The sequence below is a fragment of the Apodemus sylvaticus genome, chromosome 19 (assembly GCF_947179515.1).
Source record: "Apodemus sylvaticus chromosome 19, mApoSyl1.1, whole genome shotgun sequence".
Lineage (NCBI taxonomy): Eukaryota > Metazoa > Chordata > Mammalia > Rodentia > Muridae > Apodemus > Apodemus sylvaticus.
In genome coordinates this window covers 23,975,669-23,998,892 of record NC_067490.1, presented here as the reverse complement: position 1 = coordinate 23,998,892, position 23,224 = coordinate 23,975,669, and the positions used below count along the sequence as shown (strand labels likewise).

The 23,224-nt window shown below is 43.4% G+C and overlaps 2 protein-coding genes across 2 annotated transcripts in view; one reads left to right on the top strand and one right to left on the bottom strand.

The window, feature by feature from the left end:
• Nucleotides 1-23,224, top strand: part of Ctnna3 (catenin alpha 3) — a 1,484,299-nt gene that overhangs the window by 29,310 nt on the left and 1,431,765 nt on the right. The window contains exon 2 of the mRNA XM_052164514.1: nt 641-833. Coding sequence (XP_052020474.1) covers nt 641-833 — 193 coding nt within the window. The remainder of the gene's footprint in view (nt 1-640; nt 834-23,224) is intronic.
• On the bottom strand, nt 7,045-8,623 carry LOC127670178 (SRSF protein kinase 2-like). The gene is made up of 2 exons (XM_052164528.1): nt 7,235-8,623; nt 7,045-7,071 (listed from the first exon to the last, which is right to left on the bottom strand). The coding sequence occupies exons 1-2, from the start codon at nt 8,606-8,608 to the stop codon at nt 7,045-7,047; spliced, it is 1,401 nt and encodes a 466-aa protein (XP_052020488.1). The 5' UTR covers nt 8,609-8,623.

The following is a 23,224-nucleotide window of genomic DNA, read 5'->3' as shown; positions in this document are numbered from 1 at the left end:
TAGCCATGGCTGCTCTAAGTTCATGTGCACCATGGTCTGCCACACCCAGCAAACAGTGTTTCTCTGCAGACTTCCACTCCCTCCGTCTCTTATGATCTTTTTACCCCTTCTTCCGTGATGGTCCCCGAGCCTATGTTGTGGACAATGGCCTTGGACATCTTATCTTACCACTGCTGTCTCCTGGTGGTGTCCTACCTCCACCCTCCAAGTGCTGGAGTGACAGGTGTGTGTCATCCTCATACCTGGTAGGAGCTGTAGCAGAGCTCGAACTTAGGTCCTCACGCATGCCAGTCAAGCACCCTAACCACTGAGCCACACCAACTGTGTACTTTCCCCCGTTTTTCTCTTCTTTAGTAAGCATCTCTCTCTCTCTCTTTTTTTCCACACGAAGTATCTGACACACTCATGGTCCTCTCAGGCCTCCATCCAGTAGTAAAACCTGATGAGATTTAATAAACATGACTCCCCCTTTCAGTCTGCAGTTGTGATTCCAGAGGCTTGCCCTTGAATGGCTCGATTCCTGGGGACACAACAACAGTCTCGGGAATGAGTCTTGTTTCTGGGCTGTTGTATCTCAAGACTGGGTTCTCCTTACAATATGTTTAATAAATCCCTTATGTTTTTTCCCCCCAATGTTTAGGTTACCACCCTGGTGAATTGTCCACAGAACCCTTCCAACAGGAAGAAAGGACGGTCCAAGAGAGCCAGAGTTCTCCTGGCTTCTGTGGAGGAAGCCACTTGGAATTTGTTAGACAAGGGAGAGACGATCGCTAAGGAAGCCACAGTTTTAAAGGAAGAGCTCGAGGCTGCACTCCAGGAAGTTCGAAAAGAGAGTGAGTATCTCACCCAGTCAGGAGCAAGCGGCTTAGCCTCAGGGTGTTGGTTTTCGCAGCAGCCCGTCTGTGAGTGTTTTCTTTGCGGGCTTGCGGGCTTGGGTTTATGAGGCTTGCACACAGCTGTGATGAGCGAGGGAGCCGGCTGTGTGAGGCAGAGTGGCTCATTTGGCAGCCCCAAGGTGGAGTCCAGGGAGTCTCTGTATACAGCTCCCTACCTCCCACCACACTGCAGCTCTCCCTGATAAACGGAAGAGAGGCTTAAGGAAGTGGATGAATTACAAAGTAGTCGGAAGTGGATGAATTACAAAGTTCTTTGTAAGCAGTTAGGAGAGAGACGCTTCCTCCCCCGACAGCCTCAGAAATACAGTTTTTACTTTTCACTGTTTGGAAGCGTAGGCTTACCATTTTTTTTTTTTTTTGGGTGTGTGTGTGTGCATAAAGTTTTATATAAACCACACATAATCCATGCGGTGCTTTGCTCATATTATATAATAAAAGCATACATTCTGCCTTTTGATGTTTTTACTATGATAACACAACAGTCAGTTTTTACCCCTGAAGAAAATCAAGTCTCACCTGCAGGATATTTAAAAAAAAAAGATTTAGAAAGCTTACTTTATGCTGATGCGGCTACATTTTGTTCAGTCGCTCTTGCCTATGCAGGCGACTTGGAGGCCAGAGGTTGATGCTGGGATATCTTCCTGTCATCTTTCTGTCCTTCTGTACTCTCTCTCCATCCATCCATCCATCCATCCATCTATCCATCATTCATCCACCATCCATCCATTATCCATCATCTATCTATCTATCTATCTATCTATCTATCTATCTTCTATCTATCTATCTATCTATCTATCTATCTATCTATCTATCTAATCTCTCCATCTATCTATCTATCTATCTATCTATCTATCTATCTATCTATCTATCTAATCTCTCCATCTGTCTGTCTATCTATCTATCTATCTATCTATCTATCTATCTATCTAATCTCTCCATCTATCTATCTATCTATCTATCCACCCATTCACCCACCCACCTATCTATCTATCTATCTATCTATCTATCTATCTATCTATCTATCTATCTATCCATCCATCCACTTACCCACCCACCCATCTATCTATCCACCCATCCACCTATCTATCCACCTATCCATCCATCCACCCATCTATCTATCTATCTATCTATCTATCTATCTATCTATCTATCTATCCATCCATCCATCCATCCATCCACCCACCCATCCACCCACCCATCCACCCACCCACCCACCCATCCACCCATCCACCCACCCATCCATCCATCCATCCATCCATCTATATATCCATCCATCCACTTACCCACCCACCCACCCACCCATCTATCTATCTATCTATCCATCCATCCACTTACCCACCCACCCACCCACCCATCTATCTATCCACCCATGTATCTATCTATCCACCCATGTATCTATCTATCTATCTATCTATCTATCTATCTATCTATCTATCTATCTATCTCTCCATCCATCCACTTACCCACCCACCCACCCACCCACCCACCCATCTATCTATCCATCCATCTATCCACCCATGTATCTATCTATCTATCTATCTATCTATCTATCTATCTATCTATCTCTCCATCTATCTATCTATCCATCCATCCACTTACCCACCCACCCACCCACCCATCTATCTATCCATCCATCTATCTATCCACCCATGTATCTATCTATCTATCTATCTATCATCTATCTATCTATCTATCTATCTATCTATCTATCTATCTATCTATCTAGAGACAGGTTGAGACACTGAATCTGGGCCTCACAGAAATCTCACAGTTTTGGCTGGGTGCCCTACCTACCATCAACATCAAGCCCATGGGGATTGTCTCAGCCTTCCAGAGCTGGGGTTATAGACATGCACGGCCACACCCAGTGTGTTATGTTTGATGTCGGTACTAGGGATCTGAACTCAGGTCCTCATGCCTGCTCAGGAACCACTACATCGGCAGAGCGTCTCCTGGTCCTGCGAGATAGCTTTAAAAGAATGATTTGATGGTTTGATGCCTATCACCTTGCTGCAACTGTTTGGGGGGCAGTGAAAACAAAGTTGAATTTTCTTGTTCAGCTTCATAAAAAAATGTCTAAGATGTTCAAATATTTTCCTCCCCTAAACCCTAGTACAACTTTAAGAAAATCAGAAAGAGCCAGGCCCTCAGTACTTAGGAGTCTGTGGTTGAAGGGTGGCAAATGCTTAGCCAGTCTGAGCTGCCACATGGACACTTCTCTTTCTGTGTCTGTCTGTCTGTCTGTCTGTCTCTGTGGTGTGTGTGTGTGTGTCTGTGTGTCTGTGTGTCTGTGTGTGTGTATATGTGTGAGACAGTATTTCCTAACCAACATAAACATACTGGTCACAGTCAACTTTAGGTCAGATATATATTGTAGGGGCTTATGCTTAATTTTGTAATTTTTGCTTACATATCTCTTAAAGTTAATTCTGTTGCCAGATTTAAGGCACACAGCACGGTGTTATGGGAGCCACATTGCAAAGTGGTTTCTGGCGGAGTGCGTGGACATGGCTCTTGTCTCTTGGGTTTACCCCTCCCCCACTTTGATGACAGAATGGCCAAATGCGCACTTGCTCAGGAAGCTTTCTTCCTGTGATGTTACGCAGCTCTGTCATATATTCGAGCTCCAGAGTTGCACACCTCCCTTTCTGACACTTGGTGCCCTTTGACCTGTCTCTTTTCTTCCCTCACCTTCTTACTATGCCCTGGTAATCACTATATTTGAGTTTTCTCTCATTGTTCCTTTTAAATTATCTTTATTGTGTGTGCATGTGGTACATGAGCATGTACAGGGGTGTGTTTGTATGTGTGTGTGTGCGCACGCATGTAGCGTGTGTGTAAAACTCAGAGGACAACTTTGGGGCTTGGTTCTCGTCTTCCACAGTGGGATCTGGGACCCTAACTCAGGTCCAGGGTGGTAGGATAAACCGTTTATACCTGCTGAGACATCTCTCTGGAGCTCTTTCCGAGGCTGGACCACTTGACTTAGCATAATGTCTTCCATTTTTAGGTTGCGGCAAATGGCTCTTTTTTTAAAACAAAGACTAATCACACACATATATTTCTCTTTATCTATTTATCTATTGGTTAAAAAAAGAAATTCTCAGAGACGTCTGTGTTCTAGGCTCATGCAGTAAGTTATTCATGATTTTCTATTTGTACATGAAACACACACACATGTACACCCACATACACCCACACACTCTCACACACCTGAGAACATACATGCTCAAACACATACATGCATATACACATGCACATACATGCACATATACATGCACATGCTCACACATGCGCTCACACACATTCACACACATGCACACACATGCTCACACATACATACATACATTCACACTCATGCTTACACACATGTACATAAATATGCATGCGCACATGTGTGCACACACACACACACACACACACATCCCGTGTGGTACACATGACAGATACTCACTGAAGAGCCTTGCTCTAATTCCTTCGGCAGTGGAAGGGAACCACTGCCACTGTAGTGTGGGAGGGAAGCTTGGAGCTAGCACATGCTCTGGGAATCTGAGAAATGCTTGCCTGATGGAGAGCAGGGAGCCACAGAGAGACCATTGTGCCCCAGGCTTGGGAGGAATGCTAGTTCAGTGGGTGGAGCCGAAACACCGCAAGAACGCATTCTGACCCGACTGACTTGTGTGATTTTAAACAGTCTCTGCCCTTTTTTGTTCAAGGGCCTTTGTGGAATGCAATGGTCTAACGAAAAGCAACCAAACAGGGAAATGCAAATCAAAACAACCCTGAGATTCCACCTCACACCAGTCAGAATGGCTAAGATCAAAAACTCAGGAGACAGCAGGTGCTGGTGAGGATGTGGAGAAAGAGGAACACTCCTCCACTGCTGATGGGATTGCAAGCTGGTACAAGCACTCTGGAAATCAGTTTGGTTGTTCCTCAGAATACTGGGCATGATACTACCAGAGGACCCTGCTATACCACTCCTGGGCATATACCCAGAGGATTCCCCGGCATGCAATAAGGACACATGCTCCACTATGTTCATAGCAGCCCTATTTATAGTAGCCAGAAGCTGGAAAGAACCCAGATATCCCTCAATGGAGGAATGGATCCACAAAATGTGATACACACACACACAGACACACACACACAATGGAGTACTATTCAGCCATTAGAAACAATGAATACATGAAATTCTTAGGCAAATGGTTAGAACTGTAAAATATCATCCTAAGTGAGGTAACCCAATCACAAAAGAACACAGATGGTATGCACTCACTGATAAGTGGAGATTAGCCCAGAAGCTTGGAATACCCAAGACATAATTCACATATATATCAAATCATTCCCAAGAAAAAGGAAGGAGAGGCCCCCTGGTCCTGGAAAGGCTCAGTGCAGCAGTGTAGGGGATTACCAGGACAGGGAAATGGGAAGGGGGTGATTGGGGAGCAGGGGGAGGGAAGAGGGCTTATAGGACTTTCAGGGAGGGGGGTACCAGGAAAGGGGAAATAATTTGAAATGTAAATAAAGAATATATCTAATAATAAAACAAAAAAGAAAAAAAAAAAGCAGTCAATCCATGTGAGGTGTCTGGGCAGGGGACAGAAGGACTGGAAGCAGAGGGTGACTTTATCGACGTAGTTTTTGACGTGTTTTCCAGAAGGCCTCTGAGAGCAGTTCATGCAATTCCAGCTGAGACTTGGCATAATTTCAGCCTTCTTAGGAGATTCTGCCCTTCTCTGTTTTACTGCCTCTAGTGGCTTTACTTATAAGCCGAAAGTGATAAAAGATTGTGACCGTTTGTGTTTCCTAAGGGATGTGCCCGCAGAAGTGAGACCATGGATAGTACCAAGGGGCAGGTAATAAAAGGACAGCTGGAATGCGAGCAGAGGGCAGAGGCGCAGATGTGCCCCTGCTGGACAGGTCGCTCATAGTCATTTGTGACTTTGCAGTCCACCAAGTACACCTGGATGCAAGCAAGAAAAACAAAATTAAATCTCAAATTCCATTCAAATAGTTTTTTTTCCCCTTCTTGTCCAATTTAATCTACGTATTTCACCTACAGCACTGGTGACAGGCGACACTAACTACATGGGATCGGGTCATCACGTTTTAAACGGAAATGACTGATACTTTAAACATGGTTTTAAAAAGATGTAAAATACAAATGGAACTGTCAGAGATTATAGTGGCAACTCTTTTAAAGTTTTCTCCCTTTGGAGTGCCACAGTGGGCGTGGCGTCTAATCCAGAACCGCTTGGGCTGTTCTGGAGTGAAAAGTTTGCAACTCCTTGAAGCGGTGGAGATCTGCAGCATGCAATGTAGGCTAAAAGGCGCCCAGGACTTGGTAGCTTTTCTGCATGTGAACTTTACTCCCTATTTATGTGAATTAATAATTCCATATACTATAACAAAAGAATGATTTCCCTTTGCCAGAAGATTTTCCTTGCTCTTTCTTGGTTCCAACTGATAATTTGTTTTCCAAGACAGGGTTTCTCTGTATAGCCCTGGCTGTCTTGGAATTCACTCCGTAGACCAGGCTGGCCTCAAACTCTGAAATCCACCTGACTCTGTCTCCCAAGTGCTGGGATTAAAGCCATGTGTCACCACTGCCTTGATAATTTCTTAAGATTGTAAGTTATGTAATACTAAAATATGTCTTCACAAATAGTTACAGAACCTGCCGAAAACACAAAGGCGAAAGTATTTTTCGTTCCAAAAAAAATATGACGTTTTAATGTCACACAAGAAACAATGCGTAGAGACATGTTATTGTTTCCCAGAAGAAAATGGCCAGTTAAACTATTTAGCTGAAGACAAGACCACCCTTCCCCAGGTCCATGGAGCACAAGAAGCAAAGTGTCAAACCACAGTAGGTGTGACGGTGAAGCCAGCTCCCTTGTAATCCTGTTGAAGAATGAGAGTCACTGTTTAGGTCCAATGTACCGGGAAAAACTTGCTAGCTCAGAATGCTATATTTGTAGAATCTGCTAAAACTTCAACCACGGGTGTCGAAGGCATTCGCCAGCTGAGGCTCGCTTTTCTGGAACCATCTCTAACATCGGGATCAGGAAATCCGTAAACTGTGCGGCGTCTTCACGGGGCCAGCCATACTTTTCCACAAGTACATCCAAGAGGCTCCAGGGCTTCAGGCTGGTGATGTGCCGCAGTTCTCCTCTGTGATCGAAGAATTCCCAAGAATATTTCCCAGACAGAGCAAACTGTCTTGGGATACCGCCTAGCAGCTCAATGATATGGGCTATGTGGTCCTCATCTTTGGAATAGCCTCTCCCAGAATGTGGTTTGAATAAATAGTCTCCCGTAGCCAGCTCAAACGCCAAGCATGCTGTACTCCAGATGTCTGCAGGGGTACTGTAGCCTGCTCCTATCAAGACCTCGATGGACCTGTATTGACGCGTCTGGATCTCCTCTGCGAAATGTTTATGCACCCAACAAGCATTTCCCAGGTCAGCAATTTTTACTCTAATTTTATCTGCGTTCTGTGGATCCAGAGGGTTCACTAACAGGTCAGCTGCCTGGGGTTTTGTGATCGCCAAATCTGCAGTACTAGAGGCTGAAACTCTCCTGCTTCTGTCATGGGAGGGACTGCTTTCCTCCTCCTGGGTAAGTAGCCATCTCTCTGAAAGCGCAGAGCCACAGGCCACAGGTTCTAAGGGCCTGGAAGACAACAGTGTGGGAAACTCTGAACTCTTCTGTGGTCTGTTTGGCAACCCACCATTGAATTGTTCATAGAAGCTGCTATGTGTGTAATCACTCTCTGCATTTGCTTCAGCCTGGTTATACTCCTGGGGATTTGGACCGTCATCTTCATCATCCTCTTTCTCCTCCAGCTCTGGTGAAAACAGGCCATTTTCAATATGGCTGTTGGCCTTAGGGGACTCCATCCGCCAAGGGTCTACGTTTGCAAGCTCCCGTTCAACGCCGGCTTCATCCTTCTCCGTGTTTTCCTTCTCGGCATCTTCTTTCTCCTCCTGGTCTTCCTTGTTCTTTGCTGTCCCTTCCTCAGCCCAGTCCTCTAACCCAGCTGCTTTTAGCTCCGTCCCTGACTGGCACTCCCCAGCTTCCGCAGAGGTGCTGCGCTCCTCTAGGATTTTCCTTTCGGTTTCTCGCACCAGTTCCTCAAAATCCTGTAGGAATCTCTCCAGGAACTCGGCGTATCTCTTCTGTTTCTTTTTCAGCATCCTCTCTCTGTTTTTAAATATTTTTCCGATAGGTTTTGGCTGCGGAGCGGTACCCACGGCAGCCCCGGGGGGAGGAGCAGCAGCTGCTCTCTGCCATCCAGTGGCCTCGTCTGCGATTCTTTGCACGTACGCATCATCCACACACATCAAGATGTTTTCCGGCTTTATGTCGGTGTGAATGATCTTGCACTTACTGTGCAGATAATCTAACCCTTGAAGGACCTGTCGAATGATGCTCTTCACGCAACGGATTGGGAGGCCTTGGTAGTTGGATTTGATGATCCATTTGAGGAGATGGTGACCAAGTACTTCAAAGACCATGCAGACGTGTGTCCCATTCACGCCCGAGATCTTGAAGTCGTCGATGAGCTGGGCTACCATGTCTTTGTTTGGGTCACTGGGGTCACTTTCTCGAACACATTTGAGCAGTTTGATGCCATTCAAGGCAGTCTCTGTATAATTTGGGGCACTTATTACAACTTCCATTGCAACAAATCTTTTCCCATGCATATCCCAGCACAGCCAGATGGTAGAGAAGAGCTCCCAGCCTAGCTTCCTAACGACGCGATATCGACCATTGAAGAGATCTCCGATTTTCACTGGGTGATAGCCACCTTTGAAGTAATCTGCGGGGTCCTCCTGCTCCCCAACATCTGGCCCCAGAATCTTCTCCTCGGGCTCTGGGGGCGCTGGGTTTGACAGTGGTGGGGGTGGCAGCGGCGGTGGAGGAGAAGGAACTAAAGGAGCTTTCTGTTGAGGCTCCAGCTTTTTCGGGTGTTTCTCTGTTTTCGGCCTCCACTTTCAGGCCTGAATGGCCAGCACCGGGGGAGAGAAGATGCATTAACGGTTGCACCCGCCGCCTGCGAGCCGCCCACGAGGCGGGGTGGGGATCTCCCGTGCTGCGCAGGGCCGTGGGGGGTGGGGGCTCGCGCGCTGCTCTCAGATAGTTTTCTATTAATTGCAAAACTTCATAGATATTATTTAAGCACGGCTTAAATGCATAGATTACCTGCTTTACCTGTAGCGTGTATACTCCCTTTGTATAACCACTACTTCCCTACACTCTGTAGACCTCGCTTCTAAGTCACAGTGTGTTTATGTTAATGTGTTAATATTACTTAGTGATTTGTTGAATAACACCTGTTCATAGTGGCACATACGCTGTTGTGACCTCAATACATTTTCACATACTGGCCTCACATTCTAGGGGAGTTGCGCCCTCTTCTGTCCTCTGTTGGTACTGCATTCATGTGGTGCATACACACATGTGGATGAATAGAAATTAATTTACTTGCCTAGTCTACTGTTGATGGGCGTTTCACTTGTTTCAGATGTTAGTTTTAATGTGAATTATTGGTATATGCATATACATTTGTGTTTGTACCTAGGAACGACTCATGAAGGAGATACATATGCTTATATTTAACAGATATCTGCTAATTTTTTTTTTGAGTTTTCAAAATCATTTTAATAGAATTTCCACAGAAGCACTTATATTGCACATTATATTTTAGGATACTATATATGTATGTATATAAATGATTTGCATACATGAAATATATTTTAGGTTGCTTAAAGTATCTATAATGAACATTCTTTTTCTATTAAACTAATAAAATTTATTTTAAAATATACAACTTGGTATTGACATTTTTTTAAGTCATCAAAATAATTTATAACAGTTAAATGCCTCTTAAATATACATGGTATCTTCTGAAGCTAAACGTAATATGCACTCAACCAGTTTTAAAAATCTATTTGGAGCATTAAACATGATATAGAAGTAGAACAAAAATCTGTTATGAAGTTCTCTATGAAAGGAAATTGTGACAAGTTCCTGATTAGACAGAAACCATTCCATCTCTGAGGGAGAATACATGTGGCTTCACAGAATGAATTGGGTAGTGTTCCTTCTATTTCTATTTTGTGGGATAGTTTGAAGAGTATTGGTATTAGGTCTTATTTGAAGGTCTGATAGAATTCTACACTAAACCCATCTGGTCCTGGGATTTTTTTTTTTTTTTTTTTTTTTTTTGGTTGGGAGACTTTTAATGACTGCTTCTATTTCTTTAGGAATTATGGGACTGTTTAGATGGTTTATCTGATCCTGATTTAACTTTGGTATTTGGTATCTGTCTAGAAAATTGTCCATTTCCTCCAGCTTTTCCAGTTTTGTAGAATATAGGCTTTTGTAGTAGGATCTGATGATTTTTTTTGAATTTCCTCAGTTTCTCTTGTTATATCTCACTTTTCATTTCTGATTTTGTTAATTTAGATACTGTCTCTGTGCCCTCTGGTTAGTCTGGCTAAGGGTTTATCTATCTTGTTGATTTTCTCAAAGAACCAGTTCCTGGTTTTGTTGATTCTTTGTGTAGTTCTTTTTGTTTCCACTTGACTGATTTCAGCCCTGAGTTTATTTCCTGCCATCCACTCCTCTTGGGTGTATTTGCTTCTTCTAGAGCTTTCAGCTGCTAAGCTGTGAATTCAGCTGCTAGTGTACGCTCTCTCTAGTTTCTTTTTGTAGGCACTCAGAGCTATGGGTTTTTCTCTTAGCACTGCTTTCATTGTGTCCCGTAAGTTTGGGTATGTTGTGCCTTCATTTTCATTAAATTCTAAAGTCTTTAATTTCTTTCTTTCTTTCTTCCTAGACCAAGGTATTGAGTAGGACATTTTTCAGCTTACATGTGTATGTGGGCTTTCTGTTGTTTTTGTAGCTATTGAAGACCAGCCTTAGTTCGTGGTGATCTGATAGGATGCATGGGATTATTTCAATCTTCTTGTATCTGTTGGGGCCTGTTTTGTGACTGATTATATGGTCAATTTTGGAGAAGGTACCATGAGGTGCTGAGAAGAAGGCATATTCTTTTGTTTTAGGATGAAATGTTCTATAGATACCTGTTAGATCCATTTGGTTCATAACTTCTGTTGGTTTAAATGTGTCTCTTTTTAGTTTGTGTTTCTCTGATCTGTCTGTTGCTGAGAGTGGGGTGTTGAAGTCTCCCACTATTATTGTGTGAGGTGCAATGTGTGCTTTGAGCTTTAGTAAAGTTTCTTTTATGAATGTGGTTGCCATTGTATTGGGAGCATAGATGTTCAGAATTGAGAGTTCTTCTTGGTGGATTTTTCCTTTGGTGAGTATGAAGTGTCTTGCCTTATGCTTTTTTGATAACTTTTATTTCAAAGTTGACTTTATTCGGTATTAGAATGGATACTCCAGGTTGTATCTTGGGATCATTTGCTTGGAAAATTGTTTTCCCCGTCCTTTACTCTGAGGTTTGTCTTTGACAATGAGGTGTATTTCCTGTATGCAGCAGAATTCTGGTGTTCTGTTTATGTATTCAGTCTGTTAGTCTATGTCTTTTTTATTGGGGAATTGAGTCCATTGATGTTAAGAGATATTAAGGAATAGTGATTGTTGCTTACTGTTATTTTTTTTCTGTTTCTTTTTTTTTTTTTGTTTTGTTTGCTTCCTGTTATTTTTGATGTTACTTTGATGTTACTTTCTTGCTTTTTCTAGGGTGTAGTTTTCCTCCTTGTATTAGTGTTTTCTATCTATTATCCTTTGCAGGGCTGGATTTGTGGAAAGATATTGTGTAAATTTGTTTTTGTCATGGAATATCTTGGTTTCTCCATCTATGGTAATTGAGAGTTTTGTTGGATATAGTAGTCTGGGCTGGTGTTTGTGTTCTCTTAGGGTCTGTATGAGATCTGCCCAGGATCTTCTAGCTTTTATAGTCTCTGGTGAGAAGTGTGGTGTAATTCTGATAGGTCTGCCTTTATAAGTTACTTGACCTTGTTCCCTTACTGCTTTTAATATTCTTTCTTTGTTTTGTGCATTTGGTGTTTTGACTATTATGTGACAGGAGGAATTTCTTTTCTGGCCCAATCTATTTGGAGTTCTGTAGGCTTCTCGTATGTTCATGGACATCTCTTTCTTTAGGTTAGGGCTGTTTTCTTCTATAATTTTGTTGAAGATATTTACTGGCCCTTTAAGTTGGGAATCTTCACTCTCATCTATACCTATTATTTTTAGGTTTGGTCTTCTCATTGTGTCCAGGATTTCCTGGATGTTTTGGATTAGGAGATTTTGAATTTTGCATTTTCTTTGATTGTTGAGTCAATGTTTTCTATAGTATCTTCTGTACCTGAGATTCTTTCTTCTATCTCTTGTATTCTGTTGGTGATACTTGCATCTATGACTTCTGATTTCTTTCTTAGGTTTTCTATCTTCAGGGTTATCTCCTTTGTGATTTCTTTATTGTTTCTATTTCCTGGATGAATTTTAGATCCTGGATGATTTTGTTTAATTCCTTCACCTGTTTGGTTGCGTTTTCCTGTAATTCTTTAAGTGATTTTTGTGTTTCTTCTTTAAGGGTTTCTAGTTGTTTACTTGTGTTATCCTGTATTTCTTTAAAGGATTTATTTAATGTCCTTCTTAAAGTCCTCTATCATCATCATGAGATGTGATTTTAAATAAGAGTCTTGCTTTTTTGGTGTGTTGGGGGTGACCAGGGCTTGCTGTGTTAAGAGAACTGGGTTCTGATGATGTCAAGTAGCCTTGGTTTCTGTTGCTTATGTTCTTGCCCTTACCTTTCACCATCTGGTTATCTCTGGTGTTAGCTGGTCTTGCTGTCTCTGACTGTGGCTTGTCCCTCCTGCAAGTCTGTGTGTCAGTACTCCTGGGAGACCAATTCTCTCCGGGAGGAATTTGGGTATGGAGAGCTGTGGCACCGGGTCAGCTCCCCTACCTGATAATTTTTGAAGTGGATTTCCCTGCTGATATTCTTCATGGACCCTGTCCATGCTCTCCATTTGCATGCACTGTGACTGTCAGCATTTGTAAGGAAGCATTTGCAGCTGCTCTTGCACAGTTTTATCTTACATTTCCCTGGCAACTATTATTTTTATGTGTTCTTTATTTTAGTATGAGTCTTTTTCTAGTTTCCAAGAATGAAAATATCTTCTTCCTTCCATCATATGAAATATTTTTGACAGCTTAGTGTTCTTAATTTTAACAAATCAAACTTTTTGGTTTGTCTCTTTATGCATAGAAGTTTCTGTGTCTGTCAAAATTGTTTAAGGTTACTATAAACAAGAGTGGATGTTCTCTCAAGTTTCCATTTCGAGCATGCTCAGAATGACTGCCTTTTGGTCCCTAGGTTCTCACGGCAGCATCTGGCTTATTTGGATTCTTTCTCTCCTGACTCATTTTCCTGTGTCCGAGTCACACCTTATTTGTGTGAATGAATAGCAATTTCTGATTATGTACACCCAGTAGTTGAGTACTGGTAGGTGCTAAGTTGACTGACTAGATTCTGAATCTTCTTCTCTTCCTCTGAAGACTGTGATGTTCTGCTTCAGAGAGTGGTTGGTAACTAGTCAGTCACCAGAAGGTTATTTTAACCTTTTACAAAAGGATAGGCCTGTTTGGTCTTACCCTTTGTCTCACAGACTCTTAGTCTTTGGGATACAGTCTGTAGTTTCACAGAATGGGCTTTGTGGCATTTCAAAGGATTATCTGATGCACTGACCAAACCTGTTTAGCACAGAGGCTTCTATTCTTGAAAAGAGTACAATTCATAGAAAAGTTCAGGTTTTATAAAGTTTATTTGTTTTTATTGATTTTTATGTACTAAGTCGTCTTCATTGCCCCAGTGCATATTGTGGATTTTTTTTTTTAGGAAAATTCGTGTGTGGTCTATCTATGTCTGTCTATCTGTAGTTTCCTCCTCCATGAGATTTTTACCTTCAGAAGAAATGCCACATTATGAGTATCCCTCAGATATCAGATATCAGGGCTAATATCAGATTCTAGCTTCTTCTGGTTTTCTGTCGTTATCATGTGTCCTCCACTGCTATTTGCTATGCTTTGTCTGCTATCTGTGAAAGCAACAGTTCAGCATATTTTAGCACTACCAGCCCTAGAAGCCAACCACCCTCAAAAGCATTTGTTTCGTTTTAGTTCTGTACAGATCATTTTAAATTGGAAATGACTTCTCTTCAGCAAGTTGAAGGAACTATTTCTTTACCCTCTGGACTCTACTGCATCCTTCAAGGTGCTAGACATCAGCCTTATTACTGCTACTTTGAAGTTACTGGACTTTTCTTGATCTCATTTTAAGAATTATTTCTCTTTCTTTTAGCAATGCTATTAGGAACACCTTGGTTTTGATTTTCCTGGTATTTATCCTATTAGAAGTTTCCAGCACTTTCAATACCGCCAGTGCCCTAGTGTCTGTGGATGTTGGGGCAGCATGTTGGATTGCCCCGGAACTGCGGCTATAGATGTCATGAGCTACCATGTGGATGATGGGAATCAAACCCAGGTTCTCTGCAAGAGCTAAAGTGTTTTCAAGAGTGAATCCTCTCTCTAGTTCCAAGAGAAGGAACATGCAGTATATTAGCAGACATTTAGCACCAGATACTCTTCTCGGTTACCTGGGATACTTTTTCCTGATGTATAGAAACATAGAATGATACACAATGTATTGTGTCAGCTGAGACAACCTGCTTTATCAAGTTACCAGGTTCTAATAGTGATTCCTTTTCTTGCTGCATAGAAACATAGAATGATATACAATGTGTCGTGTTAGCTAAGATAACCTTCCATAACTCACATTGCTTGAGAGGCTGATTGGCAGCGAGCATTGTCTTTCAGAATCAAATTTAAAGGCAAATGGGAAACAGAGATACTGCTTATTTTTGCTAATTATCTAGGTTCAGTAGAGGAAACTGTTGAAGTTGACCACAGCATTCTATCACAAAGGTGGTAAGTATGAGAGACCAACCAGCCACTCAGACTTAACTCACTCCAAATTCCACGTCCTGGTGCAGTAACAGTTTGGTGAAGTTTTTATAGTAACAGAACAAAGTCATAAATCAAGGCAATCTTTTTTTCCAACACACTAGTAGAGACGCCAGGCAGATGCTTAAAGCGGAGCAGGGAAACATTAGCTCTCGGCGGATCTGATGACACACTGAGCTCTTTGGTTAGCGGGAGAGTAGGTTCTTCTAACTTAATACATTTCAGAAAGATTTACCAGACAGTCAGAGATGGGAAGGGCTGGATAAGAATGGGGCTAAAGATAGTCAAGATTAAGGCACTGGACCTGCCTCATTGCAACCTGTCCATAGTCTTTGGCATTCTAATAGTTATTCAGCCTTGTAGAAGTAAACCCTTATGCGTTTACTCTCTCTATAGTAAGTGTTACTCTACAGAGAGTAACCCTTATGGGTTTACTAGAAGAGAAAATCTGGCTTGTGGGAGGGAGCGATGGGTGTGGTTAGGGAGAGGAGGGCTACACATCGAATAGACTTCTGTATGCCAGCTCCCTGTTCATTTGCAGACATGTGCTGTGAAGCAGCTTCTTACCTACTTTTCTTAAACATTTGGTGGTGTTTTGGGCCCTGGGAATATGAAAATAGACAAGCTATAACTTAGCTACTTGGAGTCTATCTGGAGCAGTAGACACGTGTACAGGTCTAATGATGTCTAATAAAAAGCGTGAGGGTAGACGTTCAAAGGGCCGGGAAAACAGGTCTAAAGGGCAAACAGACAGGGCATTTCTAAATCTTTCTATTTTCGTCTGTTAAGTGGGAGAAAGATGAATCTCCCCCCACATGGGCACAGATGTTCTGGCCTCTAATCGACAGAACAAATGGTCTATGCATAGTTCATCTTTTCCAGAGATAGATGTACAAGTGTCCCTTTGAGACATCCATTTGCTCAATAGCCTGGGCTCACACAAGTGAACTTGACAAAACTCAAGCTGATGTATTTTAGTGGGAAAACAGTCAGTAACAAGCAAGGGGACTTGTTTTCTAATTCATAAAGGATGCGTCCTTTAACTTATAAACATCCAAACGTAGTACTAATTAGGATAAGATAGTTTCCTTATGCAAATGTTAACTCACATATTGCCACAGTAGCAATACTGGTGAAATAGAGTAAATATGAATGAACTGATTTCTCTCTTTTTGATTTTGACGTAATATTTTTATTGATCATTTGGAAATTGCACAAAATCAGCCTCCAGTCACCTTTGCTTTCCCAGTTCTCCCAGGTCCACTCTTAACCCTTATGACCCTCCCCAAAACAAAGGAAGAAGAATAAAAAAGGAGTGAGCAAGTGAGAGGGGGAGAGAGAGAGAGAGAGAGAGAGAGAGAGAGAGAGAGAGAGAGAGAGAGAGAGAGAGAGAGAGGATCTTTGTGTTGTCCATACACTTTCTGGAGCATGGTCAAACAGCTAATAGGCATCCTCTTAAAGAAACCTGAGACCTTCCCCACCCACACCTCCCCCATTAGCCATCAACTGTGAGGAGCTACACTTCAGCACCCTTATCACATTTAAGAGTTCTCTTACTGGTTTCCTGTCTGGACTGCTTCTTTTTTGGGGGGTGGGGGCGGCGTTGGGGCGAGGGAGAGAGGCTGTCACAGAATTCTTTGTTTCTCAAAGAATTGGTTTCTTAATGTAGAGGAAGTAGCTGAGCCGAGATTTCAAGGGCGTTCAGGGAACGAGGAAGGTTCATCTCTTGTGTACACCGTCCACACAAGCCAGATTGCCGGCTTAGATGGAGCACAGTACCAACACCACCTGCCCCTGCAGATACTTTAGTGTGGATCGTCTGGGGCTGGAACGTGCAGCCGCACGTCCAGCAGTCTCGGTAGCTGTGCCCACCAGAGGCAGCAACTGCACCTGGGTGCCACAGGCTTCATGGTCGTGCGTGAGATGGGGGTGGACCTGCACCATAGTGGGCATCACGCCTTCCCATCTATTTTTCCTTGTGGGCATCCACCAAAGCCACTGCAACTAGCTGGAGGGATGCTAAGATTAGTTATGGGCTGTAGCACTCATCAAGGGTCCTCTGTCTCCTAAATATAGACGGTGGCACCTTACATTGAAAGAAGTGCTTTGTGCTTCAGGGCACTCACACGGGAGCCTCCCAGAAGCAAGTATATATGTCTATGTATACATACAATATGTATATGTATATGTGTGTATACATACACACTCTTTTGGCCTGTAGTAGCCCATCCATTGCATCCCTGCCCTGTGGTAGAGATAAGGAGATTAATGCTTATGGGAAATAATCCATCTTGTTCAAGTCGCACACACTCCGGGCTGGCGAAAGGGCTTAGCAGGTAAAGCGGCTTGCCATCAAGCCCGCTGGGATGAGTTCGATTCTTGGGACCCACAAAGTGGAAAGAGAGAATCGACCCCCAAAAGTCGCCTTCCCCCTTCCCCGACCTCCGCAGGCATGCTGTTGCACAGCAATGCTCTCACACTTACACATTCAGTAGATAATAAAATGTAATAAAAATAAAAACATAGTCTTCATATTTCTCATGTACAAGGTCTAAGTATTTGGGTTACATTATCTTTAGAAATTAATAGGCACTTTTTTTTTCTTTTTGGTTTTTTGGATTTGTTTTTTGTTTTTTTTTTTTTTTGAGACAGGGGTTCTCTGTGTAGCCCTAGCTGTCCTGGAACTCACTCTGTAGACCAGGTTGGCCTCGAACTCGGAAATCCACCTGCCTCTGCCTCCCAGAGTGCTGGGATTACAGGCGTATGCCACCACCACCTGGCTTAATAGGCACTTTTAATGGATTCAAGGTAATTATATTTTTATGAGCTATGATATATATTTCAATACATTTATAAATACTATAAACCATTTAGGTCAGGATAATGTTTATACAGCATCTCAGGCATAGATCTTTTTTTTTTTTTTCTGTTAGGAACATTCAGAATCCTGCTGGTTATTAATATTTTGAAATGTTCAATTAATTGTCACCTCTAGTTATCTTCTTGTGCTATATGGTGTTAGAAGTTATTTCATCCAGATAGCTGCCCCCCTTGTATTTAAGGTTTATTTTCTGTTCGTCTGTCTTTCTATATTTCCTTAATTATTCATCTCCATGGCCTCTAAAACCTCAGGACTATGGACTGATTCCCCACTAGAAACTAGGAATCTAGACTTGCCATCATCCATAGATAAAATGATTACTTGTAGAAATGGGGGAAAGGTACCCTGAAGATTTATAGTCTCCTCATCAGTGCATGGGGACGGGGACACACGCTTCACCTACAAATGTCACTGCCAACGTGGGCTCTCTTGAAATGTTCCCTGTTGCCTTTTCAATCGTCCAAGGCACATTTAAAGAGTATGATGGTGATGCTGATGGTGGTGGTGGTGGTGATGATGATGATGATGGATATGAGCATGTTACCTGCATGTGTATGAACAACTTGTAAGCCTGGTATCCATGAAAGCCAGAAGAGGGCACTGAATCCTCTGGGATGGGAGTTACAGATGTGAGCCACCATGTTGGTGCTAGAAATCAACCTCCTAGATCCTCTGATGAGCAGCTAGTGCTCTTAGCCACTGAGTGAGTCCTTTCTCTAGCACCTCAATGCGTGTTCTAAATAATGAAGTAAACAATGTCTTAATGAACCTGAGATTAAAAAAAAAAACAAAAACAAACAAACAAAAAAAACCACGTGCCGGGCGCTGGTGGCGCATGCCTTTAATCCCAGAACTTGGGAGGCAGAGGCAGGTGGATTTCTGAGTTTGAGGCCAGCCTAGTCTACAGAGTGAGTTCCAGGACAGCCAGGGCTACACAGAGAAACCCTGTCTCGAAAAAACCGGAAAAAAAAAAAAAAAAAAAAAAAAAAAAAAAAAAAAAAAGAAGTGTGTTCCGTGAAGATTTTAGCCGAGTGGTGGTGGCGCACGCCTGTAATCCCAGCACTCTGGGAGGCAGAGGCAGGCGGATTTCTGAGTTCAAGGCCAGTCTGGTCTACAGAGTGAGTTTCAGGACAGCTAGGGCTATACAGAGAAACCCTGTCTCGAAAAAACCAAATCTAAAACAAAACAAAACAAAACAAAACAAAACAAAACAAAACAAAACAAAACCAAAAAACCCCAAAACCCAAAACCCAAAAACCAAAAACAAAAAAACTCCCAAAACACTGGTGTCTATTCTGTATCACCTATATTTAAAAAGTTTGAAATTCAACTGTATTGAATATTCATTTATAAAGGAAAGTAACAGGTCAGTTTTAATGAACTGTTCCTAAGTAACTGGCTAGCTCCATAGACTCAGTGCAACAATGTTTCAGATAGGGGTTTTGGCAAAATGTCTGGTATTTCCTGCCAATTCCTCACAGAATATGCCTGGGTTCAAAGGTAACAGTTGATGCCTGAATTAATCCCATTTATTGATGGATATGGATGGATATTGATATTGCATCCTTTGACTGTTGCCACATCTCTGGTGTTTTAGATAGTCACAAACACAACAGTCTTCCCGCTAAACACTGCGATTCAGTGCAGTTCACTCTACACTGGAGGGAAATGATACACTTGTCTTGGAACATATTTTATCGTGCACATGTGGTGTTCTGTAAGCTAGCAGAATGTGTATGGAAACAGGTCTATTGACGACTGAGGAGCTAATTAGGTACATAGCTTGGAAACCACTAGTTGTTGGAAAAACACTCGACACGGCGTCCCTTAGCATCCACTTGAAATATCTACAGCAGGCTTTCCTGATGCCACATTTGACTTCTCAGCAAACTAGCCTGCGTCACTCACTATGAGGTGAGCCGACATGCGGGAAGTACTTAAGATGTACTTCCCATTGATAGTCCCTCGAAACGCTGGATCTGTGACAGATAGATCTGAGGGGTAACAGCACTGCCCGCTTTGAAAGTCTGAGAGATTCTGTAGGCAATCTGCCATGGACTTTGATGTGTAAGTCAAAGAGCCAAGAGTTAATGCGTGCTAACAGACGATTTGCACATGGTGGGCCCTAGAAATGAAAATGTGCCCTGAAATCTCAGCTTGTAAAGGAGTCTGTAATCAAAGTGGGATTCATGCACTGGCTATGACTCCGCTCTCCCGTTGGGCTAGAGAGGAGGTACCACTGTCCTGCCATTTCATAGATGGTGGTGTAATGCTCACAGCGCTCTGAACTGTCTTGAGATTGCTGTTGCTGTGCAGAGACACCGTGATCATGGTGGTTTTTGTAAAACATTTAATTGGGGCTGACTCTAGTGACTATAGTTCACGGTAAGAAGCAGGGCAGCACACAGGCAGACACGGTGCTGGAGGGGTAGCTGAGAGAGCTCTACATCCAGACTGGATTCCAGCAGGAAACAACTGAGATACACTTCCTCCAACATCAGCACATCTACTCCAAAAAGACCATACCTACTGGCAGCGCCATTCCCTATGAGCCTGTGTGTGTGTGTGTGTGTGTGTGTGTTGGGGGGATATTTTTCAAACCACCACATAAGCAGATCCTTACACAACACGGGCCTGAGCTTTCGGTTGTTGCACATTCTGCTATAAAGGAGGGCATCAAGCAGTTGGCAATTTCTCAGGGTCATCGTTTGTCCATCGTTCGCCAATGTTCTATTGCTGTGAGGAGACACCATAGCCAAGGCAACTCATTTACTCTTGTAAATTAAAGCATTTAGTCGAGGGCTTGCTTAGAGTTGCAGAGGCGTAGTCCATTATCGTCACGGCAGGGAGCATGGTGTCAGTTAAGCAGGCATGGTGCTGGAGAAGTGATGGAGAACTACATCCTGATCACTGAGCGGAGGGGGGAGGGGGGAGGGAGAGGGAGAGAGAGGAAGAGAGGGACAGAGAGGGAGAGAGGGGAGAGAGAGGGGGAAAGGAGAGAGGGGGGAGAGGGAAAAAGGGGAGAGAGGGGGGAGAGGGGGAGAGGGACAGAGAAGGATAGAGAGGGACAGAGAGGGACAGAGAGGGAGAAAGGGAGAAAGAGAGGGAGAGGGGGGAGAGAGAGAGGAGAGAGGGAGAGAGGGGAGAGACAGGGGGAGAGAGAGGGAGAGAGGGGGAGAGGGAGAGAGGAGAGAGGGGGAGAGGGAGAGAGGAGAGAGGGAGAGAGGGAGAGAGAGAGGGGCAAGGAGAGGAGGAGAGAGAGAGGGAGAGGGGGAGGGGGAGAGGGAGAGAGGAGGAGAGAGATAGGGAGAGGGAGAGGGAGAGGGGGAGAGGGAGAGAGAGGGAGAGAGGGAGAGAGAGAGAAGGAGAGAGGGGGAAAGAGAGGGAGAGAGGGGAGAAGAGGGGAGAGGGAGAGAGAGGAGGAGAGAGAGAGGGAGAAGAGGGGAGAGGGAGAGAGAGGAGGAGAGAGAGAGGGAGAAGGGGGAGAGGGAGAGAGAGGAGGAGAGAGAGAGAGGGAGGGGGGAGAGGGAGAGAGAGGAGAGATAGGGAGAGGGAGAGGGGGGAGAGGGAGAGAGGAGAGAGAGGGAGAGAGAGAGAAGGAGAGAGGGAGAGAGAGGGAGAGAGAGAGAAGGAGAGAGGGAGAGAGGGGGAGAGAGGGAGAGAGAAGGGGAGAGAAAGAACTGGGATTGGCATGGGCATTTGAAACCTCAAAGCCCACCCTCATTGACATACTTCCTCCAACAAGGCCTTAACTCCTAACCCTTCTAATCCCATCAAAGAGTCCTTTCCACTCTCTGGTGACTAAGTAGTCAAATATACCATAGCCATAGCCTTTAGGGTTATTCTTATCAAACCAGTACAGTATTCTAGTTTCATGCCTGCTACTGTGACAAATATGCAAAATTAAAAACAATTTTTTTTTGAATAAAGGGTTTATTTGGCTTCTGACACTAGGCTATGTTACTCTGGGGAGGTCAAGGTAGGAATTGAATGCACCACATCCACAGCCCAGAGCAGAGTCAAAGAACAATGGATTGATGATTACTTTCTTTCTTCTGCTTTGTATAGTCCAGGCCCCCATTTAGGGAATAGTGCTGCCCACAGTGGGCTGGATCAGCCAACGACCAAGACAGTTCCTCACAGACATGCCCACAGGCCAGTCTGCTCTAGATAATTCCTCACTAAGATTCTCTTCCCAGATAATTCTAGGTGGTGGCAAGTTTTCAGTTAAAATTAACCAGCACAGCCAAAGATAAAATCTTAAGAATTTCTATCCTCGACTATTCCCGTTGCTTCAGTTTCAAAGAAAATAGTTCTTTTTCTTTTTTAAATTCTTTGAAATTAATCTGGATCTTAGCCTTTTCTTTTCTCTGGGGAGACGTATTCTTCTGCCATGTGCTCCTCCTCTTCTCTGTCATTGCTTGCTTTCTTTACAGGTGTTAACTGGCCTCTACCTGATGATTGGCAAGTTCTCACTGAAAAATTCCACTTCCTATTTTCCTCTTAAACTTGTAATCCCATTTTACCTCGTCTGTTCTGGTGCATGGATGCTTTATTGTTTAATATAATTACACAGGCACACTTTAAAGTCTCTTCTACTCCTCAGCTTTATTTGTTTCCAGTGCTGCTGGAACTTTCTCCGCCTTCTGTCTAGGACATTCCCCATTACTTTCTCCACCTCCTCCCTCATTTTCCTCACTGATTCTCCCTATCATTTCCTTGTATTTTTTTTTTCTTAAGCATTAGTTTCAGGAACGCTCTGTCTCCTCATTTCCCTGAGGAGCCTTTTCATTCCCACGGATCTAATTATAACCACAGTGTTGACAATGTTCGGTTCATGGAAATCTCTACGGCCAAATTCCGAGCGCTTCTTCGTGGGTTCTTTCTGTCAGCACTCAGCTAACTGTGCAGTTCGGTTCCATAGAGAGTCCTTCTTGGGGACGTTGATGCTCACCACGAGTGCTGAAACCTGTCACTTCTTCCACAAGGAGTGGGGACACACGCTGTGGGCCATAACACAGCTCTAACCATTTACTAGATGGTGTGACTGCTCTTTTGGTGTCAACCGAAGCACAAGTTATTTAGAAACCAGACATTCATACGCTCTCCTGTGTCTTTTAAAAGCTCTTACGTTTTTACTGTCACCTGATTTGAGCTGTCATTCCGCTTGACAGAGTCGGTTCTTTTCTCTTCTAAAATACCCTGTTTCCTTGACTAAGAGAGCGCCACACAGTCCCCGATGTCCCCCCGTCACGCCTTTGGCTCCATCTCATCTTCTGTTGTTCATCCTCTCTCTGACTCGTCATTCAGGGTTGAGGAGAGGCTCCGCCATTCCTGGGATGGATGTGAAACAAAGTGTGATGTCAGACCGACATGGCAACAGATGTTAGGAAAGTCTCAAGTCGTAACTGGACTGGGTTCTTGCTGTAGGAAAATCCAT